This window comes from Lonchura striata, chromosome 14, assembly GCF_046129695.1.
Source record: "Lonchura striata isolate bLonStr1 chromosome 14, bLonStr1.mat, whole genome shotgun sequence".
In the NCBI taxonomy this organism is placed as follows: domain Eukaryota; kingdom Metazoa; phylum Chordata; class Aves; order Passeriformes; family Estrildidae; genus Lonchura; species Lonchura striata.
The window spans coordinates 1,715,750-1,736,098 of record NC_134616.1 but is presented as its reverse complement, the minus strand read 5'-3'; the positions used below and the strand labels follow the sequence as shown (position 1 = coordinate 1,736,098).

The following is a 20,349-nucleotide window of genomic DNA, read 5'->3' as shown; positions in this document are numbered from 1 at the left end:
GAGCAAGGGACTGTGTAAGGACTGACCTGTGAGCTGGGGTCAGTCCTCTCCACTGTCCCACAGATTTCTGAATGCTTCTCAGATTCTGTCCCCCCATGAGATCTAGACCTGAACTCCTATTCATGTGTCAGCTGAGCAAAGTTCATGAACCAAATGCTTCCTTGATAATGACTGCTGATATTGGTGTGCGACGTGGGTGGCTTTTTGGCTGTGAATAAGAATTGTTGTCAGCTGATTGTTGTCAGCAGGGTGTTCCTGCTTGGGAAGAAGTGACAGGGCAAAGGGAGGCAGGGTGCTTTGTGCATCCTCATTTCAGGGGTTTCAGGCAGTTCACGTGCAGGCTGCCGTGGCTCAGTGGCCAGAGCAGCTGGCAGGGGCTGCAGAAGTTTGGGCACAGGGAGGTGGCCGGGCAGTGCTCAGCTCTGAGCTCAGAGCCCCGTGGCTCTGCTCTCACACTCCATACCAGGAGTTTGTGTTTGTTTGTTTTGGAAACCCTTTGGAGAGCCCTGCCTGCTCCTTTGTGCAGTACTGGGGGTGCTGCAGCTCTGCAGGCTTCAGGTGCATAAATTCCATACCCAGAGCATAGGCTGCAATGGGATCCTGCTTGCTTTTTCACAGAAAAAAATGGACATTCCATCTCCATTTGCCTGCAGTATTTTAGAATGATTAGTGAAATTTCAAATGGTTTTTAATGTTCAATTACATGAAATAAACTCCTTTATTCTAAAGCAGTAGGTAACACTGTCTTTTTTTCTTTGATTTGTGTGTGTTGTTTTTTGTTTTTTTTTAATAGAATATTCAAATAAAAACTTTGGCAGATGATGTGGTAAGGTCTTTGTAGCATCTTAATTTGCAATGGTAACTCCACGCTGCATGCTACTTTACTCATGTTGTGGACAAAATAACATTCTTACAAGGATATTAAGCATTAGATTTCAGAAAGTTTAATAACTGTTCCTAAAGATCTTAATTTGTGGCTTCAGTTGAAGAAGTCTCATAATGATTTCTAGTTGGAGAAATTTCCTCAAGCAATTGAAATACTTCAGTAATACTATGGCTATGTTGGAACTGTTACTCAACAGCTGAAGTGTTATTTCTCTTGACCTTCTCTTTCCCAGTAAGTGATCTGCAGTGACTCTACAAAGTTGGTTGCCACATGATTCAAGTGGAACCATTTTGGGTAATAAATGTCTACTCAATGCCAAGGAACAAGAGTGTATTCAGTAGCGCTAACTTGATAAAGCTGAATACTTTAAACTGGTTCCAAAGTGTTTTTTCAGAAACTTCTATCAAAATTTATTTCATTAAGATTACAGCCTTGTGTTACATATATAAAATAAAGCCAGACTGGTTCTTTAGTTAATGATTGTCTGCACATCTGAAATGAGGAAATGGTGCCTGTAATCTCATAGAAGATACCTTTGTGTCTTTCCAGTGATCTCACCAGTGCAAACTCATTGAACAATGTGTTGTTAATAAGTTATACTTGAAAGAGATGACAATGTGGTGAAATTGGATCTTAAATGACTTTTTGTGACTGTTGAATGGTCTATATAAAACTGCATTTGGCTAAATCTGGATACTGCCTTTCAGGCATTGTTGTATTCTTGGCCTTTTCACCAGGTTATGCAGTAATTTTAATTTCCAAAAATGTAATTTAAACTCTTCTAATAAGGTAAAAAATAGATTAAAGTAGTGTTCTTGCTTTGTAAAAGACATTAACAGTATCCTTGTAGGTATTGTGCTTCTGTCCACAAATATAAAAATATCTAAGGAACAAGAAAACCCCCGTACCACCCGTTCCTCAAAAATAAAAAAGTTCAAAGGGAATGCAGCTTATCTAGGGACACTTTCCTTCAGAGATTTAAGGTAATCTCGTAGGATCTTAAAAATAAAAACAAAAACAATGAACAACAAAAATTAATAAAAAGAAACAAAACAACAGAAGAATAATCTTTCTTCTCCATACTCCACAGCTCTTGCTCTAGTGTCTCCACTCTGGACTCACTAATCTAAAATGAATCCAATTTTTGCAAGCAAAGTCTGTCTCTATCAGACATTTCCCACCTCAGAGAGGTCGTTTTGTTGTAGCCAATATGAATTTTGGTTTACATGTTTTGGTGGAGATGTCAGTGACTGCTATGAGTAATCCTGGTAACCCTACATAAGCTGCTGTTAGATGAAAGCACATCTTCATAAGGCTGTTGAGTGCCTGAAACAAATACAGGAGTATTTGTGGATGCAAACAATTCTTTGAGGAAAATTGCTATATACATGGTGTTCTCAAATTGAATATATATATATAATAAAGACAGGTATTAAATCAAACAATTCAGACTTTATTCAGAATAAAGCTCTATGTTACACATACACCAAAAATGGCCTTATAAGAAGGTGCTGGTTATTTCCAATATTAACCCAGTAATTGAGCATGCTTACAGCCCAGGAGTGGGGATTGGTGCAGCCCTAACCCAGAGCGCCCTGGCACTGTCTGGCCGTGGGTTTAACCATGGGTGCCTGCTTCTGTGTGAGCAAGCCTTCCCCTGCCTTTCTAAAGCTCAGCACTAATCCAGGAGTTCCTCCTCACAAACTCTTCAAGGAGTTAGGAACTATGCTTGGAGCATTAATTCTACAAACTTTATTTTACTTTAGCAGGATTTTTTTCATAAGCCTGATGAACTTGTGAGTACCTCCTTCCCCACGCTGCCTTTTTCAGTTGTCCTCCAAAGACTTATTGCTCTTCAGGTGAAGGAACATTGGACATTACCTTTGTGGTACCATATTTATTCACTATCAGGATAATTAGCAATGGGAGAAGATGAACTCAGGATTTTGAAATGCTAAGAGTTTAACCTAGCTGGTGCAATTTTGGATCAGTGAGAACTATTTAAATCCCTTCTGCATGTGACCTGTCATGAGTTTACCTTACATGTTATTGTCTTTCTTTATTACAGTATTTTCACTTACAGTTCAGTTTAACTCTGCTGCTTGAATTAACTAAAACCGTGCACTGCTGCCATGCCATTGGCTGCTTTTCTCTCTATTTCTGCTTATTTTTGAATGTCTTTGCAGCGTGACAGAATCACAAGCTTCAGAAAAGCAGCTGTGAAGAAAGAGAAGCCTCTCATTCAGCATCCTATTGACTCTCAGCCTTCCATTAGTGAGATCCCACATGCCCAGGCACTTGTTGATGAGCGCTGCATGAACTTATCAGAGAAGGAAGTTATGGATCTCTTTGAAAAAATGATGGTAAGATGTGGGTATGGGGGAGAACTTTCCTGTTCCACTGGGTAGCTCTGTGCTGTTCAGTGCAGCAGTGAATGTCTTTTGAAGGATTGGATAAGTGTTAATTAACTCTTGCTTGATTTGCTTGTTAAGGGATTAGTTTTTAACTTTTCCAGGTAATGGTAATTGAAGCAGACAACAGGTCTGTCTCACAGAGACTAGCAGTTCTGTGACAGGGCTGTTCAGCAGTAGTGATTGCAGCAGCATTGACTGCTCTTAGGTGCCAGTCTGAAACTACTTTGACTTTTAATGGCAAGCCTAGTCATGACTAGTAATGACTGCATTGTATTTAATCAGTTAAGTTAATAGAACTGTCTTAATAGATTTAATCTAGCAAAGCATTTTGACTTTTAGACTTGTTTTAAATACATCAGTTGGAACAGTTTATCTTCTACCCCTTCCACAAGCTACTAATCCATGTAATAACAGCCTTCTGATTAGATAGTGCAGGAATGGTGTCCACTGTGATAAGATTTCACTAAAAACACAGGAACATCTCAAGATTTGGCACTTATTCATCAACTTGTGGTTTAGAATTGTTGTGCTTGTCCTCTAGTCTTACTTCTTGAGCCAAATTTCACAAATGTTAACTACCCTTGTTGCAGTTTAAATTTTGGCTAAGTCTCAAAAACAATGAATACTTGAGGTGACAGAATTAAATGAGGAAATCAGGTATGGCAAAATCAAATACACGCATATAAACTGGAAAAAGTCACTTCTGTTTGTTTGAAAATTAATTGTTTAACAAAAGAACAAAGACTGCTGACAATATTGAGATGTGCTCCTGATGTGCTGTGGTCTGGTTCTTTGCAGGAAGACATGAACCTGAACGAGGAACGTAAAGCTCCTTTACGAGACAAAGACTTGAGCACAAAACGTGAGATGGTTGTCCAGTACATTTCTGCAACTGCCAAATCCGTAAGTACTCACTGAGGAGAGAGCTTAGCTTGGAGGCTTATGCTCTTCAAGCTTGAAACTTGAATTTTTTTGTCTAGAATTATCTAAGAGGGGTAGGAAAAAATAAATACGTACGTACCAACGCACTTCTGAATGCTTGCAGCTACATCTAAACCATTAGTTTGCATTTTCCCTGCTGGGCAATGTAAAAACTTGGTCCTTTCTTGGAAGCCATAAGAAATTGCAAATCCAATGATGTAGAGTCATGGATGGAACCTGAGCATATTTCTGTGCAATTCATCTTAAGAATTTTTGGTACCCAAAGTTTCTTTGTGGTTTCAGTAGCGATGTATGTGCAAGACTCCTTTAGTGAAAGGATGGTCTTAAAACCAGTTCCAAATTGCATTTTAATTAGAAAAAAATGTTTTGACTTTTCATTGATGTTGATTATTCTCTGTAATTTAATTGATTGATTAACCCTTCATGCAGAATTTTTGAAGTCTGTCTTCTTTGGGGTGCAAGAAGTGTAAGGAAATGACTGGATACCCCAACATTTTTGGGGTGGAGAAATATAATTTCAAGTAGTGAAGAGCTGCAGTTTATTTTCTGCAGTTGAACTGTTCATACTAACTAGTTTTAAAAGATAACAGCAATGCTTTGTGCGTGTTAAAAGTTTTGACTATGGCAAATATAGAAATAAGTAAGGATTATGTTGGTGTCTGCCTAAGGAATCTTTAAACATGGACTGCAAGCAGTACAGTTAACTTGTCCCTTGTTAACCTTGAAAATCAGCTCTGCAGAGTTCAATTTCAAAAATTAATATGACAATGACATGCAATTATTATGCAAATGCCTTGCATGAAACATTATAAACTTCAGTAAGGAGAAGTTTGTGTTATAATGGTGATGAAATGGTAATGAAAATGGTGATTTAAGTTCTGAGAGGAGTAATGTTCCTGCATGAGTTCATCTTAAACAAAATCCAGAGTCCTTTAGTGTGTGCTGGAAGGAATCCAGTTCTTTAAGCATGGTCCAACTAAATGTACAAATTACTGGAAAATTATTCAAGCTTATGCAGTGAATGTTATGAACTAGACTGTCTTTGGGAACTGTTAATTATGCTTTGTGAGGTTTTTATCTTCACTTGATGATCAATATTAAATCTGGAATTTTTCTTAGTATGCAAAAATACTTTAGTGAAGCAGCAGGAGGTGGAAGTAGAAATGGAAGTATTTGCATTTTTTTCCAAGAATTAGTTGAACAATGGTGATGTCTCTCGTGTACACTGCAATTGAAACATAGCTGCCTCAAGCTCCAGAACTGTGCAGCTGAGTAAGGAAAGCATGGCTACCATTGCATGGCTCACTGCTGAAATTTTAATGCATTGCATTGCTCCCCATGTGTGCTGCAGCATGGGACACTTAACAGAACTGGGAAGGCATTTGTCTAAATGTACTAATAATTTAAAACCAAGTCATCCTAAAAGGTCCTTGTACATGAATGTGCACTTTGGGCTTAAGTCAGCACCAGTGTGGATGTTTTACACATTGCAGAGTGTTTTTCCTAGAGGAAAACCAACTCATATTAAAGTTTGTGTGCTTCAGTACATCCTCCTTGCAATTGAATCACAGCATTTGAATGGAATCTTTCAGAAATCTACATTATCTTTCTGTAGTGTTATCCTAATTTAACTTCTGAATAGCTAGCATCTTGGTTGTTAAGAAAAAAAATTAAAATACAGAGGTTAATTTTAAAATGTTGATTGGGATCTTACAGTGGTGCCAAACCTCATTTTCACTTTTAATTTCATCTTCTGTTTAGTGCAGTTACTGTTCTGCTCGATGAATTCAAGCCCTAGTCAATCTTTACTGCATTATGAATTGTCAAACTTTCCTTTCTTCATGATTGTCTTCCATGAAAATGCTGGTTGCATTCAAAATGATCTTTAGATTTTCTACCTTTTTCTTTTGTCACAGATAATTATATCTGTCTTCCTTTTTTACACTGAAAATACTTGGACCTTCTGCTTAGAGCTCACAAAACACATTTAATCGTTGATGTGACTTTTCTTGCTGTTCATTTCATGTTTGTTTTATTTAGGCTTTTGAGCTCCCTCCCTTCATGTGAAAATATCACTCTCATTTGCTGATGTTGTCTTAACCAAATTATTTGAAATTTGGTGCTTCATTTTCTTTGCCTGTGTGCTGTCTGCAGCATGTTGACCATGCTTTTCTGAAACACTTGTCTTCAGAGCTCTGAGAAAGGAACTTTGGGTTGCACTGGGTGAAGAAAGTTTCCCTTTAGGGTGGAGGACGTGTAGAAGCTAATGAGCTGGATGCTTTCATGGGAAGTGATTTTCTGTGCTTCTCATTCCTTCTCTCACTTGAAGAGAAAGATTGTTGGCCATGGAAATTATACCTGAGAACTGGTGAAGGATTGAAATTCTGTTTCAGAACTGAACCCAGTGACATTTTGTGCTGTACTGAATAGTTGGACATGGGTGAGAGGAGAAGATAGGAAATTGGGAGAAGAGATTGGTGATGGCAATCCCTTCTTGTGCTTCTAGAGGAAACTTCTTCAGGAAGAGAAGTGTTGATTGTGAAAGACTCGCAGGGACTTTTGTTTCTGAAAGAATTCCTAAAGGAAAAATGGAAAAGAGTAGAAGATGAAGCAGGTAGAGGCTGAGCAGAGACAGTCACAGATCTCAGAAGCAAAGCAGCTGGTGATCAGATAAAAGGGGTTATGCAAGGAGCTGGCTGCTGTCAGCCTGCAGCAGGTGAGCTGACAGGAGAGGCTGGAGCAGATGTCCGAGCTCCTGCTGTTGCCAGGGCGTGGGCATTTGTGCAGGGTGACAGAACAGGGCACAGATGTGCTGCCTTCCTGCAGCTTCCTCTGGGGAAAGTCACCTTTTTGTTCATGAACACAGAGAGATGCTGTTCCATGGTAAAGAGAAGATGGCATTCTGAAAATCACTGTTTAATTATCCATGTAATTAAAAGCATCCATACCGAGCAGTTGAATAAAAATGTCATGTGAGATTTTCTGAAATGCAAGTTGGAGTTATAACTGTAGGCTATGTTTTTGATTACAAAAACTTAATTAAATTCAGTGGTGACATCATCTAAACAGATCAAAAGCTCCATAATAAAAGCAGTTGTTATACACAGAAAAAAGTCAGCATGCCATTAGAGTGTTCTCAGTGTCATATGTAAAGTATCTGACCTGATAATTTTAACAAATGGCATATTTAATCTTTCGAGATGTAGCTGTCAAGACAGGTATTTAGTTATTTGTAGGTAAATGTGTCAAATACTGAAGATTCAGCAGCAAAACATAAGAAATTGAAATTGTTGCTCCTGCTGTAGAGCTGCTGTTTTCCTGTCAGAGAAGCTCTAACCCCTAAACAAGTTGATAAAGTAATGAAAGAATGTAACTACTACTAATGATTAAACACTGAAAAATGTGTGTGCAACTACATCCTACTAAGTACTGTGCTGTTTATTTATGTATTATTGTTATCTTTTTTACACAATAACCTCTCTTGGCTGACCACTGCATGCAGATAGTCGGAAGTAAAGTTCCGGTGAGTACAAACATGAGAGTTTTGTTTTCTCTTCTGAACTTCCCTTTCAAGAGATTAGGCTGGAATATTTTGGACTTTTTTTTCTGGGTTTTAAAAGTTCAGTGGGCACAACTGAATCCTTGTTTTATCAAAATGATTGTCAACCACCTCAGTCATGTTTATCTAACCAGTATGAGTTCATTGCTTACACTTTTGAGGGATTTCTTCAAGTTTTCAGGGGTCTATTTCCAAATTCAAACTCACTGAGCTCATCTCTTCATTGTGAGCAACAAATATAATTTAAGCTTGTCTTTTATTGAAGGCAGGCACTTGAAATTTGAAATTGACAATATTTGACTTAATTTTGTTTAGATCTGGAATTTTTTATGTTTTAATTGTTATTATTCATACCTTGTCTTAGAAATGCCAACTTCAGCAGATCAATTTAGATTAATTTAGAAGATTCAAGAGCTCAGTATGTTGAAGATGAGATCCCTAAGAGCATAACTTTTATTAAGGACTCATCTACATTTTATGTTGTTTTGATTGAATTCAAATATTATAGACAAATATTTGGAATTTAATGTGTTGGAGTGAGTTCAGCAAGTTTGTGTTTCCTAGTAAATAAGATTTTTTTGGAGAATAATTACATATGTATTTCAAATAGTGATTGAAAACAAAAATGTTCTTTTAAATTATGGATGGACTTTATTTTTTATTATAGCCAAAACAGGCTTTTCAGGCACAGCAAGGCTTTGTACCTAAGTCAGGGAACAATCTATGACTTAAAACTGTCCAATCATCACCTCAGATATAGTTAGGTTTTTCTCCTACACATTATATTCTTGTATATTTTTCTCTTGGCTTTGTTTTAATCAGAGTGGCCTTTAAAGAGACTTTTGTGCTCACCAGTACTTTTTAGTTTTGTGCACACTATTGGTTCTTCCCCTAATTGAGGAAAATATCTTCATTGTGCTTATGTATTTAAAAGGGTATTATTTAATAATTTGAGGGTAGAAATTATTAATTTTCCAGTTCAGTGTGTTAAAACCAGTTTCAAATAATCCTTGCTGCTGTGTAATTTCCTTTGGGTGTGAATTAGCCTGAACAGCTGCTTTATGAAGAGGCTATTTTATAAAGCAAGCTGATATTCCCACAATTGGTGGGGGGAGGTTCTAAGATGTTTTCTTCCCCATGCCTTTGGGTTCAGGGTCTGATAGAAAGCAAGAACAGCTCTGCATTGAAAGCATGTTTTTGTGCAAATAACTTGCTAAATACTAAAATAAAAAATGCTGTGCCTGGAGTTTGGCTTCTGCATATTATTGCTTACCGAGCGCTCGCACCTCCGTGTGCTCCTTCCAGGATCCATCCTTTAGGAGCTGTTCCCTTGAAGATTTACAGATCCACTGTGATCAGGGAGGAGAGGCATTTTGGGATGTTCCTGGTAGTGCTGTTGTGTTCTAGACATGGCAGAGAGGAGATTTCCCTGTTCATGGGAACTCGGGAGCTTGAACTCACTAGAATTTGACATGGGATCCTCAGCACTGTGGCACTGCTGGGTGGTGCAGGCTCTCATTTGAGTTGGCATCAGTGAACCACCCTCTGCCTTAATTGTACCACTGAAGGTGTCCAGTCATGACGGAATTTCTAATATTTTCATTCTTAAGCATTGATTTATTCTCTGAACATACTGATGTGGGGCCCAACCCTCTTCAGTTTCTTTCTACTTCACTTTTGCTTCCATCTTTATTAGGTGTTCTCCTGTAAAACATTTTTCACTGAGACCTTACACCTCAAAGTAAATAAGAAATGTTTGTATTAAAATCTGATCCATATAAAGGCATAACAATTTTTAAAAATAGTATTCCAGTCAAACTCTCTTTGAATAGGGAAATAAAAGGTAGCACCTGGATCAGCATTAGAGGTGAGAGTGGATTGAGACTGCGACATTGATTGCAGGGAATAGCAGAAAGTAATCCTGGTAAGCTGAAAATTCTCTGAAAGATTTCAAGAATGAATTTTTATGAGCTGCCTTGAGTGACCATCCATTTTGAAGAGGGAGGAAAATAAGGAAGAGGACTTGGTTCCTTATTGCTGTGCAGATAAAGGTGCTTTTTCAAAGAACGAGTGAAGAAATGTGCCTGTCCTGCAAGCCATGGGTAGGAGCCTTAGCAGAGCACCCTGCCAGTTCTTCTGCTGATCTATTTTTGAGGGAGTCATGAGTCTTCTGAAAATCAGGGACTAGGCAGAGCAGAGGTGCTTCACCAATGGCTTGGATAGCACAGAAAGAGGAGGCAGCAAGATCCCACCTTGGTTTAAATATGAAGCAAAGAATAGCAAAGGCTTCAGATTGCCCCAGTCTGAAGTGGAGTCTCCTGTGGAGCTTGCAGCAGACTGCAGTGGAAGCACAAATTCATCTCTTGGGAGAAACCACTGCCTTGCATTCTGGAGTGCTGTTCAGGGTCTAGCTTAAGGCAGTGGCATTGACTGAAGCTGCCATTGTCTCATCTCTGTACACTTTGTGGCTCTCAGCAGCATTTCTGTTCTCTTCTTTTGCCATTTGGGGAATGGCTGAAATGACAAAATTTGTGCCCATTTAGATCTATACTGTGTAGGTGATGTGCATTACTTACACATAAAATCTTTTCTAATTCCCATCCATCCAATGGGTAGGATATAGCTGTTTCTTTTTCCTAGTTCTTTACCTTATGGTCCTTCAGAGGGATAATTTTTCTGAATTTTTCTGATTTTTGATGTATTAATCTGATTTACCATCAGCTCCTACTCCTATAAATATAACCCCATACATTTATTCCTTTTTCTTCCAGTGGAAGAGCATCTCTTTGTTTAGGCTGTTTGATGGTGACTGATTCTAGTCCCTTTATATCCTTCTTACTCATCTTTGCCTTGCTCCTTTCATGTGATGCCCAGCTGAAGGTGCTTTTCATGTCAGCAAGGAACATTTCCAAAGCTGACACAGGGCAGAGGATCCTGTTGTCTCACTGCAGTCACAGTCTGTCCTGGTTTTGTTCTGAATCTGAAAGTATATTGTGAACTCGGCTCTGGTTTGTGCTTCAATCTGGCTAGGTCAAAGTCATTAACTTAATTTAACCAAGGTATTTTGTCATCAGCCATACTTAGTGTATTTTTGGAAAATGAATGGTAAGAATTTGAAGAGAGCAAACCAGAAGCTTCATAAGAAGTGGAGCTGTGCAAAAAAGAGACAATTGGAATATTTTTGGTGGGAGTGATACAATTAAAACCAATTGCATATAAATCCTCTTTTAGGACAGGCACTTGATACTGCCTTTACACCCTGACATCTTTATCAGGTTCTCTTCAACAGGCCCTTCAGAGCTAAGGGGCTTTAGGAGCTGCAAATGAATCAAAACCACTCTTCTGAGATAAGCCTGCTGCAACTTGTCAGAGCTGTACAAAAGATTAGTTGCACCTTTTGGAAAAATGTTTTGTCTTGTTCAAGAGTTTGAATACTATAGCTCTAAAAACTCACATTCAAGTATTTAATAGTGAAATACTCTGTAAGTAGTTTTTCTTCTGTAGTGGCACTTCAGCAGGAGGGAATTCTGCCAAATCTCCTGTATGTTTTTTTTTTTACAGCAAACAAGATCCTCTTGACATCTCTTATTAGGGGTCAAACATGAACTATGGTATAGCAAAAAATTGTCTCAGGAAGTTTCATCAGCTGGGTTTTTTGTATGTCTCTCTTTATGATTATTTCCAATACAGTGTTCTGATGTACAATACACTCATTAAATATGTTAATGCAGCTGAATGATGGAATTAAATTTTAATATTCCATTTGTAGTACATGGACTTTTACTCGAAGAAGTGAAAAAGATTCCAGCAAAATAATTATCCTTGTAATTTAAAACCAAAAGTCAATTATCAATCCGAATCAAGTCAGCTGCCTTGAATACTTGTGCTATGATTTGGAAATTCATATGGAAATACTAGTCTTCTGTTTTATCCTCTAAACACTGTTAATCACTGAACACTCAGCAGCATTCTGCCTTCTGTGATAGGGGGGACTAAAAAACAGCAAGCACGAATGTACCCTGTCCTCACAAGAATATATCCATGAACTGCGCTCTGGAATTTCAGATGAAAAACTTCTTAATTGCCTGGAGTCCTTGAGAGTGTCTCTAACCAGCAACCCAGTCAGGTAAGCAGAGCAATTTCTGCAGTGGTTTTCATCATGCTGTTTTTGCTAAGCAGGAGAGTTGTGGGCTTTGGGGTTTTTTTTGAAACCAGGGTAATTAGGCTAATGCTTGTTGACAGGAGAGCAGTGTTCTCAGCACCCTGGATCAGGATAAGTGAAATGTTTGCAGCTCTCTGCAATATCTCCTCACCTTTCACTGTGGCTTTCAGCAATTTGTACTTGGTGGAACTGTTTGCCTTCGTGGCTGGTCAGATCTTTTGGGAAGTGAGACCAAAAGTGGAGCCTGTGAAGGGATGCACAAACAGTAATGGAGAAATAGCTTTGCAAGTTCTGCATTTGATTGAGAAATAATTAAAAGCATTTTTCTTCTTTTCTTTGGGTTTTTTTTCCAGCTGGGTTAATAATTTTGGACATGAAGGTCTTGGGCTTCTGTTGGATGCATTGGAAAAGCTTCTGGACAAGAAACAGTAAGGACCTGGATCATTTAAAGGGAGGGATGGGGAGGTTGTGAAGCTTTTCCTTATGTGATTTTCCTCTTTCCTTTCAAGGCAAGAAAGTATTGATAAGAAGAATCAGCATAAACTTATCCAGTGCCTCAAAGCATTTATGAACAATAAAGTAAGTATTATTTTAAATTCACAGACTTCTGTCATGTTTGGTTTTGAGTTCAACATGTATATGTTGGAGAGGGAAGGAAACCTCATATATCCAGTGTTTAACTCTTTGGAAATGCAGATCTTAAACTTAGTGTAACTTCTGTTGAGAGTCTCCTTCCTGAACCTTTCTGCATTTTTTCTTAGTTTTTTTAAATATTTATGATTTTTGAAAGTAAAATGTTGAGAGGATGATAGTATAAATTTAAGGTGAATTTGGAAATTAATTACTTGGAAATTGAAAAAAATAGTTTTCCAAATTCAGATTTCAATTCAGGATTGTAATATAATGTATTTTTCACCTGATATAAATTGAGTAGCATTTGATGTCTTTTTAGTTTTTAAGTTAATAAGTCATGGGTAAAGGGTTAGGTTAAGTTGGATCTGATTTGTTTCTAACACAGTTTTCTCAGGTTTACAGACTATGAGTACCTTCTAGAAGCTGTTATGTGAAACTTGTAATGTTGCTTTATTCATAGCAAAATCTGAAGTCTTATCTATCCTCCTCAGCAAATAAAACTGCATATAAGTTACTTGTGATTAACTTCTGCACAGTTTAGAAAAATCTCACAGAAGAGCTTGTCCAATGAAGTGGAAAAAAAGCAGATTTTTCATTTATAGACAGAAAATAAAACCTGGCTTGCCTTTTGGTGGGTACTGATTTTGCAAGGTCCTGGTGTCCTCCTGAGGAGCTGAATCTCTGTCTATCAGGAGAAAGCCTCCAGTGCAAGACTGGGGCCCTGACCTGTTTCCCCAGGCAGTGATGGCCAGGGGATTTGGTGGGGTTGAGGGCTGCCAATCCCCTCTGGGATGGAGGGTTTGGGAGAACCCCCAGGATCTTATGTTGGTGATGAGTTCCCAAGGCAAGCACAAGCTTTTCACCATGAGCTTTTTGTTTTTCCCAGTACGGTTTGCAAAGGATTCTAGGAGATGAAAGGAGCCTCTTGCTGTTGTCAAGAGCAATTGATCCAAAGCAACCACACATGATGACTGAGACAGTGAAAATCCTTTCTGCTATCTGCATTATTGGAGAGGAAAACATGTGAGTGAGATACTGAAGCTTTTATTTGTGCTTGTGAGTTGTTAATTTGCACACAGGTGAGAAAAGTTGTCAGTGAAACAAAGGTAAACTGTTAAGTCGTTAATAATGTGGTTTAAAATTAAAGATACTTCACCTGTTTTGATGCCTTAATTCAGTATTAAATCAGAGAAAAGCAAATGAGCAGAGATCTACACACTGTGGCTGAAGTGGAAGGTGTGAAAGGACAAATCGCCTCTCTACCACAGGAACCAGGAGTTTACACTTGCAGCTGGGCTTTGGAGCAGTTCAACTCAGAGTTATTTAGCACTTGCCCATGAGATTTTTAAAACTAAGATGATCACTTGGCATGTATTTCCTGTAAATTCACCACTGTGTTTATGTAGTGAAGGTTAAAATTGGCAAACTTCATGTCTTCTCTGCAATAAATAGATTAAAACATTCTGATTTCTGAAAGGACAGTTTTTTAGAATTTCCAGATGTTAAACATGTCAACTGTTATCAAGTGCACAGTCTTGTAAAGGGAGAGATTTTTAGCCCTCATTGGTTGTTCCATTGCTGAAAAAACAATATAGAGATTTAGTCACCCCTTTTTTCTTATTTCAACATTAATCTTGTAGACATTTATAACACTTGGTTCTTGGATTGTTTTCAACTCTCTGTAGATAAATGCATTTAAACTCTGTCAGTGCTCTAAGACTTGAGTTGTGTGAGTATGTTTAAAATCAGCAAGTTGGCTGTGCTGTACTCTCTTGACATTTTGTCTTTCTCGTAGCCTGGACAAGCTTTTAGGTGCTATAACCACAGCTGCTGAGAGGCACAGCAGGGAGGAACGTTTCTCCCAGATTGTGGAAGGGCTGGAGAACCACGAGTTCATCCAGCTGCAGGTGAGTTTGTCTTTGTGTGCTTCAGCTGAAGGGCTGAAACACTCTGTATGGCTTGGTGATCTTTAATTCACACACATCTTTTAGTGCTGTCAATCCAATGGTCAGTAAAAGAGGAAAATAAAAAGTAAGAGAGGAGAAATAAATCCCAGTGGCCTAGTGGTGCTAGATTTTCTACTTGTTAGTGGTGGGAGGCCAAGGAGATCACTTCTTGTCCCAAAAATAGGATTAAGAAATCTCCTAATAAAGAGAGCAGTTAGTGATATTTCTTTCCTTGGATTCCAGGTGTAATGTTCAGGTAATACATCTAGTCCTAGTGCTGGTACTTTAGGCAGCAGTACCTGTGGCCTCTTAAATATTCAGATATATGCTAATTATGGCAGGTGTAGCATGGGGTGTGCCCATTTTTGGCCAGGTTCCTTCTAGGATGAGTGAAGTGCAGCAGGATATTATTGGTAATTTTGTCACACTGTGTGTGTTCAACATGTGCCTTTTACCAGCTACTAGTGCCTCTCTGAGAGTAACCTAGTGAGCTTTCAAAATTATTTCTATAAAATATTAAAATATTCTGTGGCAGTGGATTTTACCTTCATGACTTAGATCATGTTTATTGCTGCTTATGTGTCCATGGATAAAAGTTTTTATGCTCTGTGGGCACCAGAGTTTTGGTTGGTGTTAAGATACAAGCTTTTTTTTAGTTGGGATTGGTTGGGTTTTTTTGGTACTGCCATTTTTGCATAGAGGCCAAGTGGCTGAATATCCTAATAAGGGATGACTTTGACTTATGACCTTCTCATTACACAGTAGTTGTACATATTTTGTACTAAAATTTATTTTTCAGCTGCCTTGGCTGAAAAATATAGAAAAATACAGGCAGGGCAGGTATCCTTGGGATGCCTTTTTCCAGTCTTGGCTCAAGTACACATCAGCTGTAGCTGCCTTAATGCTTTGTTTACCATCAGCACCTCTTGTTTCAGAGCTGATGAGCTAATGATGGCCAACAAGTTTCTATAAATGACATTCTAATCTTAATATCACTGAAGAATTCATTCTGGAGTTGTCTCCCACTCCATGACCTTGTTGATTTAAGGCAGACAACAGCCACCACCCCCTATTCCTGCCAGCCTCCCCCTCCCAAGGCTCACTGGTACCTCAGAGAAGGCACAATTGCAAGACTCATTACCTTGTTTCTGACAAAATCCTTCTTTGCTGGGAATGCATTAGCACAAGCCATTAAGGCAGAGTCTCTCTGGCAGAAGCAGTGGGAGCAGATGGCACCTCTTCTCTCTATTAATTTCAGATTGGACATGTGCTTTGGCTTGTTAAGTCATGTCATAGTAGTAAAATAACAAGAATCATTCAAGCAAGCACGATGATACTGCATTATCTGAAGATGCAGCTCTATCAAGAGAGTGCCTTTGAAAGGGTGTTTTAATAGAAATTTGAGACTCCATAAGGTGTTCTATTAAAGCTAAATAGTGAATGTAATTAAAACAGGAAGGTGCTTTTTATCTGATTTTTTTTCCACTGCAGCTACTGATTTTTTTTTCCCTACTCTAAAGCTACTTCTATTTGCAGTTAACATCTTTTACCAAACTTGGTATTTCCCTTGAGTCCCATTTTAGTCTTTTAAAGTGGATCAGCACTTTTGGCGTTATGCTGTTGTCTACCTGTTTTCAAATAAATCAATTAAAGTGCACAGCTGTTCAATTAAAGCATTAGCCACTATCCTGAGACCAGGCATTTTGCACAAGTGCTCTGCAGGAATGGAAAAAACACCTGGTGATGTGACTAATTTGGGTATAGGTGTTTATTGGGTGGTTCTGATGTGGGTTTTTTTAAGCTTTTAGTTATTGTAGAAACAGTTTGTTTTCAAATTGTGAATGTTGAGGAGAAAGAGAAGGAGGTACAATGGGCAGCTTTAGTTTGGAAATAACTAGTGCCTGATTTTAGGGTGGACAGGCCCTGGCACAGGTGCCCAGAGACGCTGGGGCTGCTCCTGGGTCCTGGTCCAGGCTGGACAGGGCTGGCAGCACCTGGGAACAGGGGAAGGTGTCCCTGCCATGGCAGGGGTGGCACTGGATGGGCTTTGAGGTCCCATCCAGCTCAAACCATCCATGCTATTATTCTGTGATGCTCATTCATATGGTTCTCATTTCATACAGTGGAAGCATCCTGATATGGAAACAGAGCAGTATTTAATGTTGCTAAAATAAAACTGAGTGTTGCATGTGTGCTGCATAATAAATCGTTTCCATTTCTTTGGTTTTATAGTTCAGCTGTAACAGTGGCTGGAAGTATTGATTTCCATTCTGTGTTTCTGGTTACAGGTAGCATGTATGCAGCTCATCAACGCCCTTGTTACATCTCCTGAAGATCTTGATTTCAGGATACACTTGAGAAATGAGTTTTTACGTTGTGGCCTGAAGAAAATATTGCCTGTAAGTCATTTGTGTCCAGGAGCTGATCACTCTCCTCTGTGAATGTTGAAGATAACCAAACTGTTTAACCAGGACAGCAGATGGGAAGGATTGGGGCTGCAGAGGAGTCAGATTATCAATCCAAATCTGCTTTCAGCCTGCAGAGAAAATTCAGGTTTTCATGAGCTGTATAAACCAGAGTAGTAGTTGAAACAAGTCAATATATTAGAAATTAGATGAGGGTAGCCAGAGTCTGCATAATGAGCTCAAAGCACATGCAGTGAATGTGAATCTGGCTGTGGAACCAATCTTGGATTAACTTTCTTTGTATATGCTGTTCCTGTTGTTTACTGTGAAATCTTTTTTTCTTTAATCTGCTTGCTGAGAATGCATTGGGACATTTTAAGGAAAAATCAAATCAGAAATTCATTCTGAGACTGCATGTCTGTCTTCATGCAGCTGTACAGACAGGAATATTTCTGACTTGGGGAGAGATTTGTAGCTCTTAGCCAAGAAACCATTCTGATGCTTACATCAAAAATAGGTGTATTTAAGATACTCATCACTTTCTTACTAAAGATGAGAGAAATTAAGAGTACTTGCTTATATTTGTCTGAAATGGAATTTATTCTGCTGTGACTTTTAAGATGTGAAGTTTCAAATTGTCAATTTGTCAGGAACAAAAATTTCAATTTTTGGCTCATTCAGCCTTGAGACACTCTATGATGTGTGATGTTACTTTTTCTTAGGGATATTTTAGGGCTTGTATCATGTAGATATATTAATTTGATCTACTGGCTTTATTTGCTGGGGATCATCTAAAAGCCTCAAGAACACAAGTTTTTTTGGTTTTATTTTTTAATCCATTGAAATGTATTTTATAAAATCAATAAATGCTTAAACACTTTAGGAATTGGGGGTGGATTAGGTAGCAAAGAAACTGAATTGTAACAAATCATGATATGATAGAAAACTTGGGAGAGTGTACCAACATCTGCCATAGAGATCTGAGTGGAAAAGCAATTAATATTTGGTGATAACAGTCTATTTTAAGAATGTTGAACAGCTAATGTGTTGGAAAAGTGTCAGGAGGGGGATCCAGAGCTCTGGCTCTTAATCTGTTCAGCTCCAGAGCTTCCTGCTCTGCTTTCCAAGCACTGGAATTGGCACAAGCTGCTCCTGTGCTGGGGAGCACACGTGGCTGCACCCTGACAAATCCAGCTTCCATTTCAATCATGGAGTGCTCTCCCATCATTGCATGGGAAGGAACCTTTTTCATGTGCTTGGCCTGGTAGGAAGCTGAACTCGGTTCTTCTGGGAATTAGGACAAGTCCTTGTGTTTCTTAAAAGCACGTTTTCCTCTGCTCCAAATTCTAACTTGTGTGGTTTTTTTTCTCTGTATTTCTCCTTGTACTGTGGATGCTTTAGTGCCATGGTCTAGGTTAACTGAGGAACAGAAATTGTAAGCAAGTCTTCTTTACACTTCTTCTAGCTTCTTAAGCTCATGTCAATTATTGTTTTGAACTATACCTATTGTGTTTTTTTAAATGGAATTCTGACATTAAAAAGCAGGAACTGCTATGTCCCACTAAGAGAAATGGATTCAGCTGGAAGTCTGGTTTGTTCTGTAGCCCATATCTGCTCTGTGAGCTGGTATTTTGCCTTAGTTTTTCTCAGTTGAATCAGGATAATAAAGCCCAGGCACTGGGTTAAAACTTGTTGCTGTTCTAAAGGTTAATTTCTTATATTTCATCATGATGCGGTCCTTCAGGTGGGGGAATTCTTGCTTTAAAAAAGGAAAAATTAAGATATACTTTACCTTGAAAAACAGGCCTTGAAAGAAAAGGAAAATGACGAGCTTGATATTCAGCTGAGGGTGTTTGATGAGAACAAAGATGAAGACCACTTTGAACTGTCACATCGTCTCAATGATATCAAAGCTGAAATGGAATATCCTTTAAGGAAACGCTGTTATAACTTGTGTCGCTTCAGAACTTTATTAAATGGAAATTACAGTGCTCTATGTGCAGGTTATTTGTCTCAGTTGTGTGTCTTACCAGGGGCTTTGTCAAGCAGATTTCTCTCCAGTTGCTTTTTTTTGTTGGAAAATATTTGGATAATTAGTGCTTAAATTTGCATGTCAAATGTAAGTCATTGGGAACTGAATTAATTCTTCATAAATAACATTTATTAAGCTAAACTCTGTCTCATAATACATGAAGAGATAAAATTATACCCGTGGAAGATCATAACTTTGAAGAAAAATGAGTTTTGATAATAAAAGGAACAACATTTCTTGTAGGTTCTGAAGCACTACAGATGTGTGCCTTTTCTAGCAGTGAGGAGCAGGAAATTCCAGGTTACCTAAGTTCAGAAGAGCTGCTTGCAGGTTTTAGGAGGAAGCAGAGGGAGGTGGAGGCAATCAGTGGGAGGACTATAAAATCCCCTGGAATGTTGTTTTGCAGAACAGGTAATTGCAAGTAAGGGTCATCTGTAGGAAATGGAAAAGACTGACCAGTTTGTGTTTGCAAACAGCCTGGCTGAGCTCAGGGTGGAAACAAAGCTTTGTGTGAAATATTGCTACAGGGTTCTAAAGCACAAAGTCTATACTATGATTGTTCTGATTGCTAATGAAACATACCCTAATTGATAAACAGAGCACAGGAATTCCGTGCACAATCTTAGTAGAAAAATAATATTTACTGCTTAGAATAGGAGCTCAAAGTGTGGAGGGTTTTACCTGAACAATATGGGAGATGTCTGGGGAGCTGTGTTTGGGTGGGGTGGCTGTTCTGTGCTGCAGTGGAGCTTTTTGGGCTTCTGTTTTTTTTAAGTTTGTGGGTTTTTAAGTACTGTTATTTTCTTAACAATGTTTGCACTGATGTGAGCGAAGTATTTCATCTGCTGTACAATATGGTGAAAGATACTTCTTCTGAAAATTACTTCTTGTCAATTCTCCAACATTTCCTCCTGATCAGGAATGATTACTATGTCCGGTGAGTGCCAGCTGCCAGGCTGGATTTTTTGGGGGGAGTAGAGGCAAGAATAGAAATGAAGACCCTGGTAAACTGAGTAGCTCATGCCTAAAAAGTCACTCTGAGACTGGTGTTTTATTTATCTTTCACTCCATATTAGTGCTAAAAAGATCTTGGTAAATATAATCGTGTTTATTTCAAAGACCTGAAGCTTGGTCTAACACCCTTATCCCAAAATCCTCTTGACTCATTGGGCACTTTTTCTTTATTCAAGTTTGAAGTTTGATACCTTTATTGCTTCAGAGAACATGGAAGCTGTACAAGTGATAATTGAAAATACTCCCACATGCCTTGGATCTGCTCTTTCCAGTGTAAACTCTTAATATGCAGCATGGTGTCATAGCAAGGTTGAGGCACCATATCCAAAATATTTACAAATAAGAGTTTGAACTTG

The 20,349-nt window shown here is 38.5% G+C and overlaps 1 protein-coding gene across 4 annotated transcripts in view; it reads left to right on the top strand.

Moving 5' to 3' along the window:
• DIAPH2 (diaphanous related formin 2) overlaps positions 1–20,349 on the top strand; it is a 169,538-nt gene that overhangs the window by 14,049 nt on the left and 135,140 nt on the right. For 2 of the 4 annotated variants that reach the window (XR_013340783.1, XM_077786469.1), the window contains exons 2-13: positions 794–826; positions 3,073–3,249; positions 4,099–4,203; positions 7,745–7,765; positions 11,788–11,927; positions 12,317–12,391; positions 12,473–12,542; positions 13,483–13,619; positions 14,392–14,503; positions 16,831–16,941; positions 18,752–18,870; positions 19,800–19,916. Coding sequence is in view for 3 of the 4 variants with exons in the window: in XM_077786469.1 (XP_077642595.1) it covers positions 794–826; positions 3,073–3,249; positions 4,099–4,203; positions 7,745–7,765; positions 11,788–11,927; positions 12,317–12,391; positions 12,473–12,542; positions 13,483–13,619; positions 14,392–14,503; positions 16,831–16,941; positions 18,752–18,870; positions 19,800–19,916 (1,217 nt within the window). In the remaining variant the exon portion in view is untranslated. The remainder of the gene's footprint in view (positions 1–793; positions 827–3,072; positions 3,250–4,098; positions 4,204–7,744; positions 7,766–11,787; positions 11,928–12,316; positions 12,392–12,472; positions 12,543–13,482; positions 13,620–14,391; positions 14,504–16,830; positions 16,942–18,751; positions 18,871–19,799; positions 19,917–20,349) is intronic. The other 2 variants (XM_077786470.1, XM_077786471.1) reach the window with 2 other exon arrangements.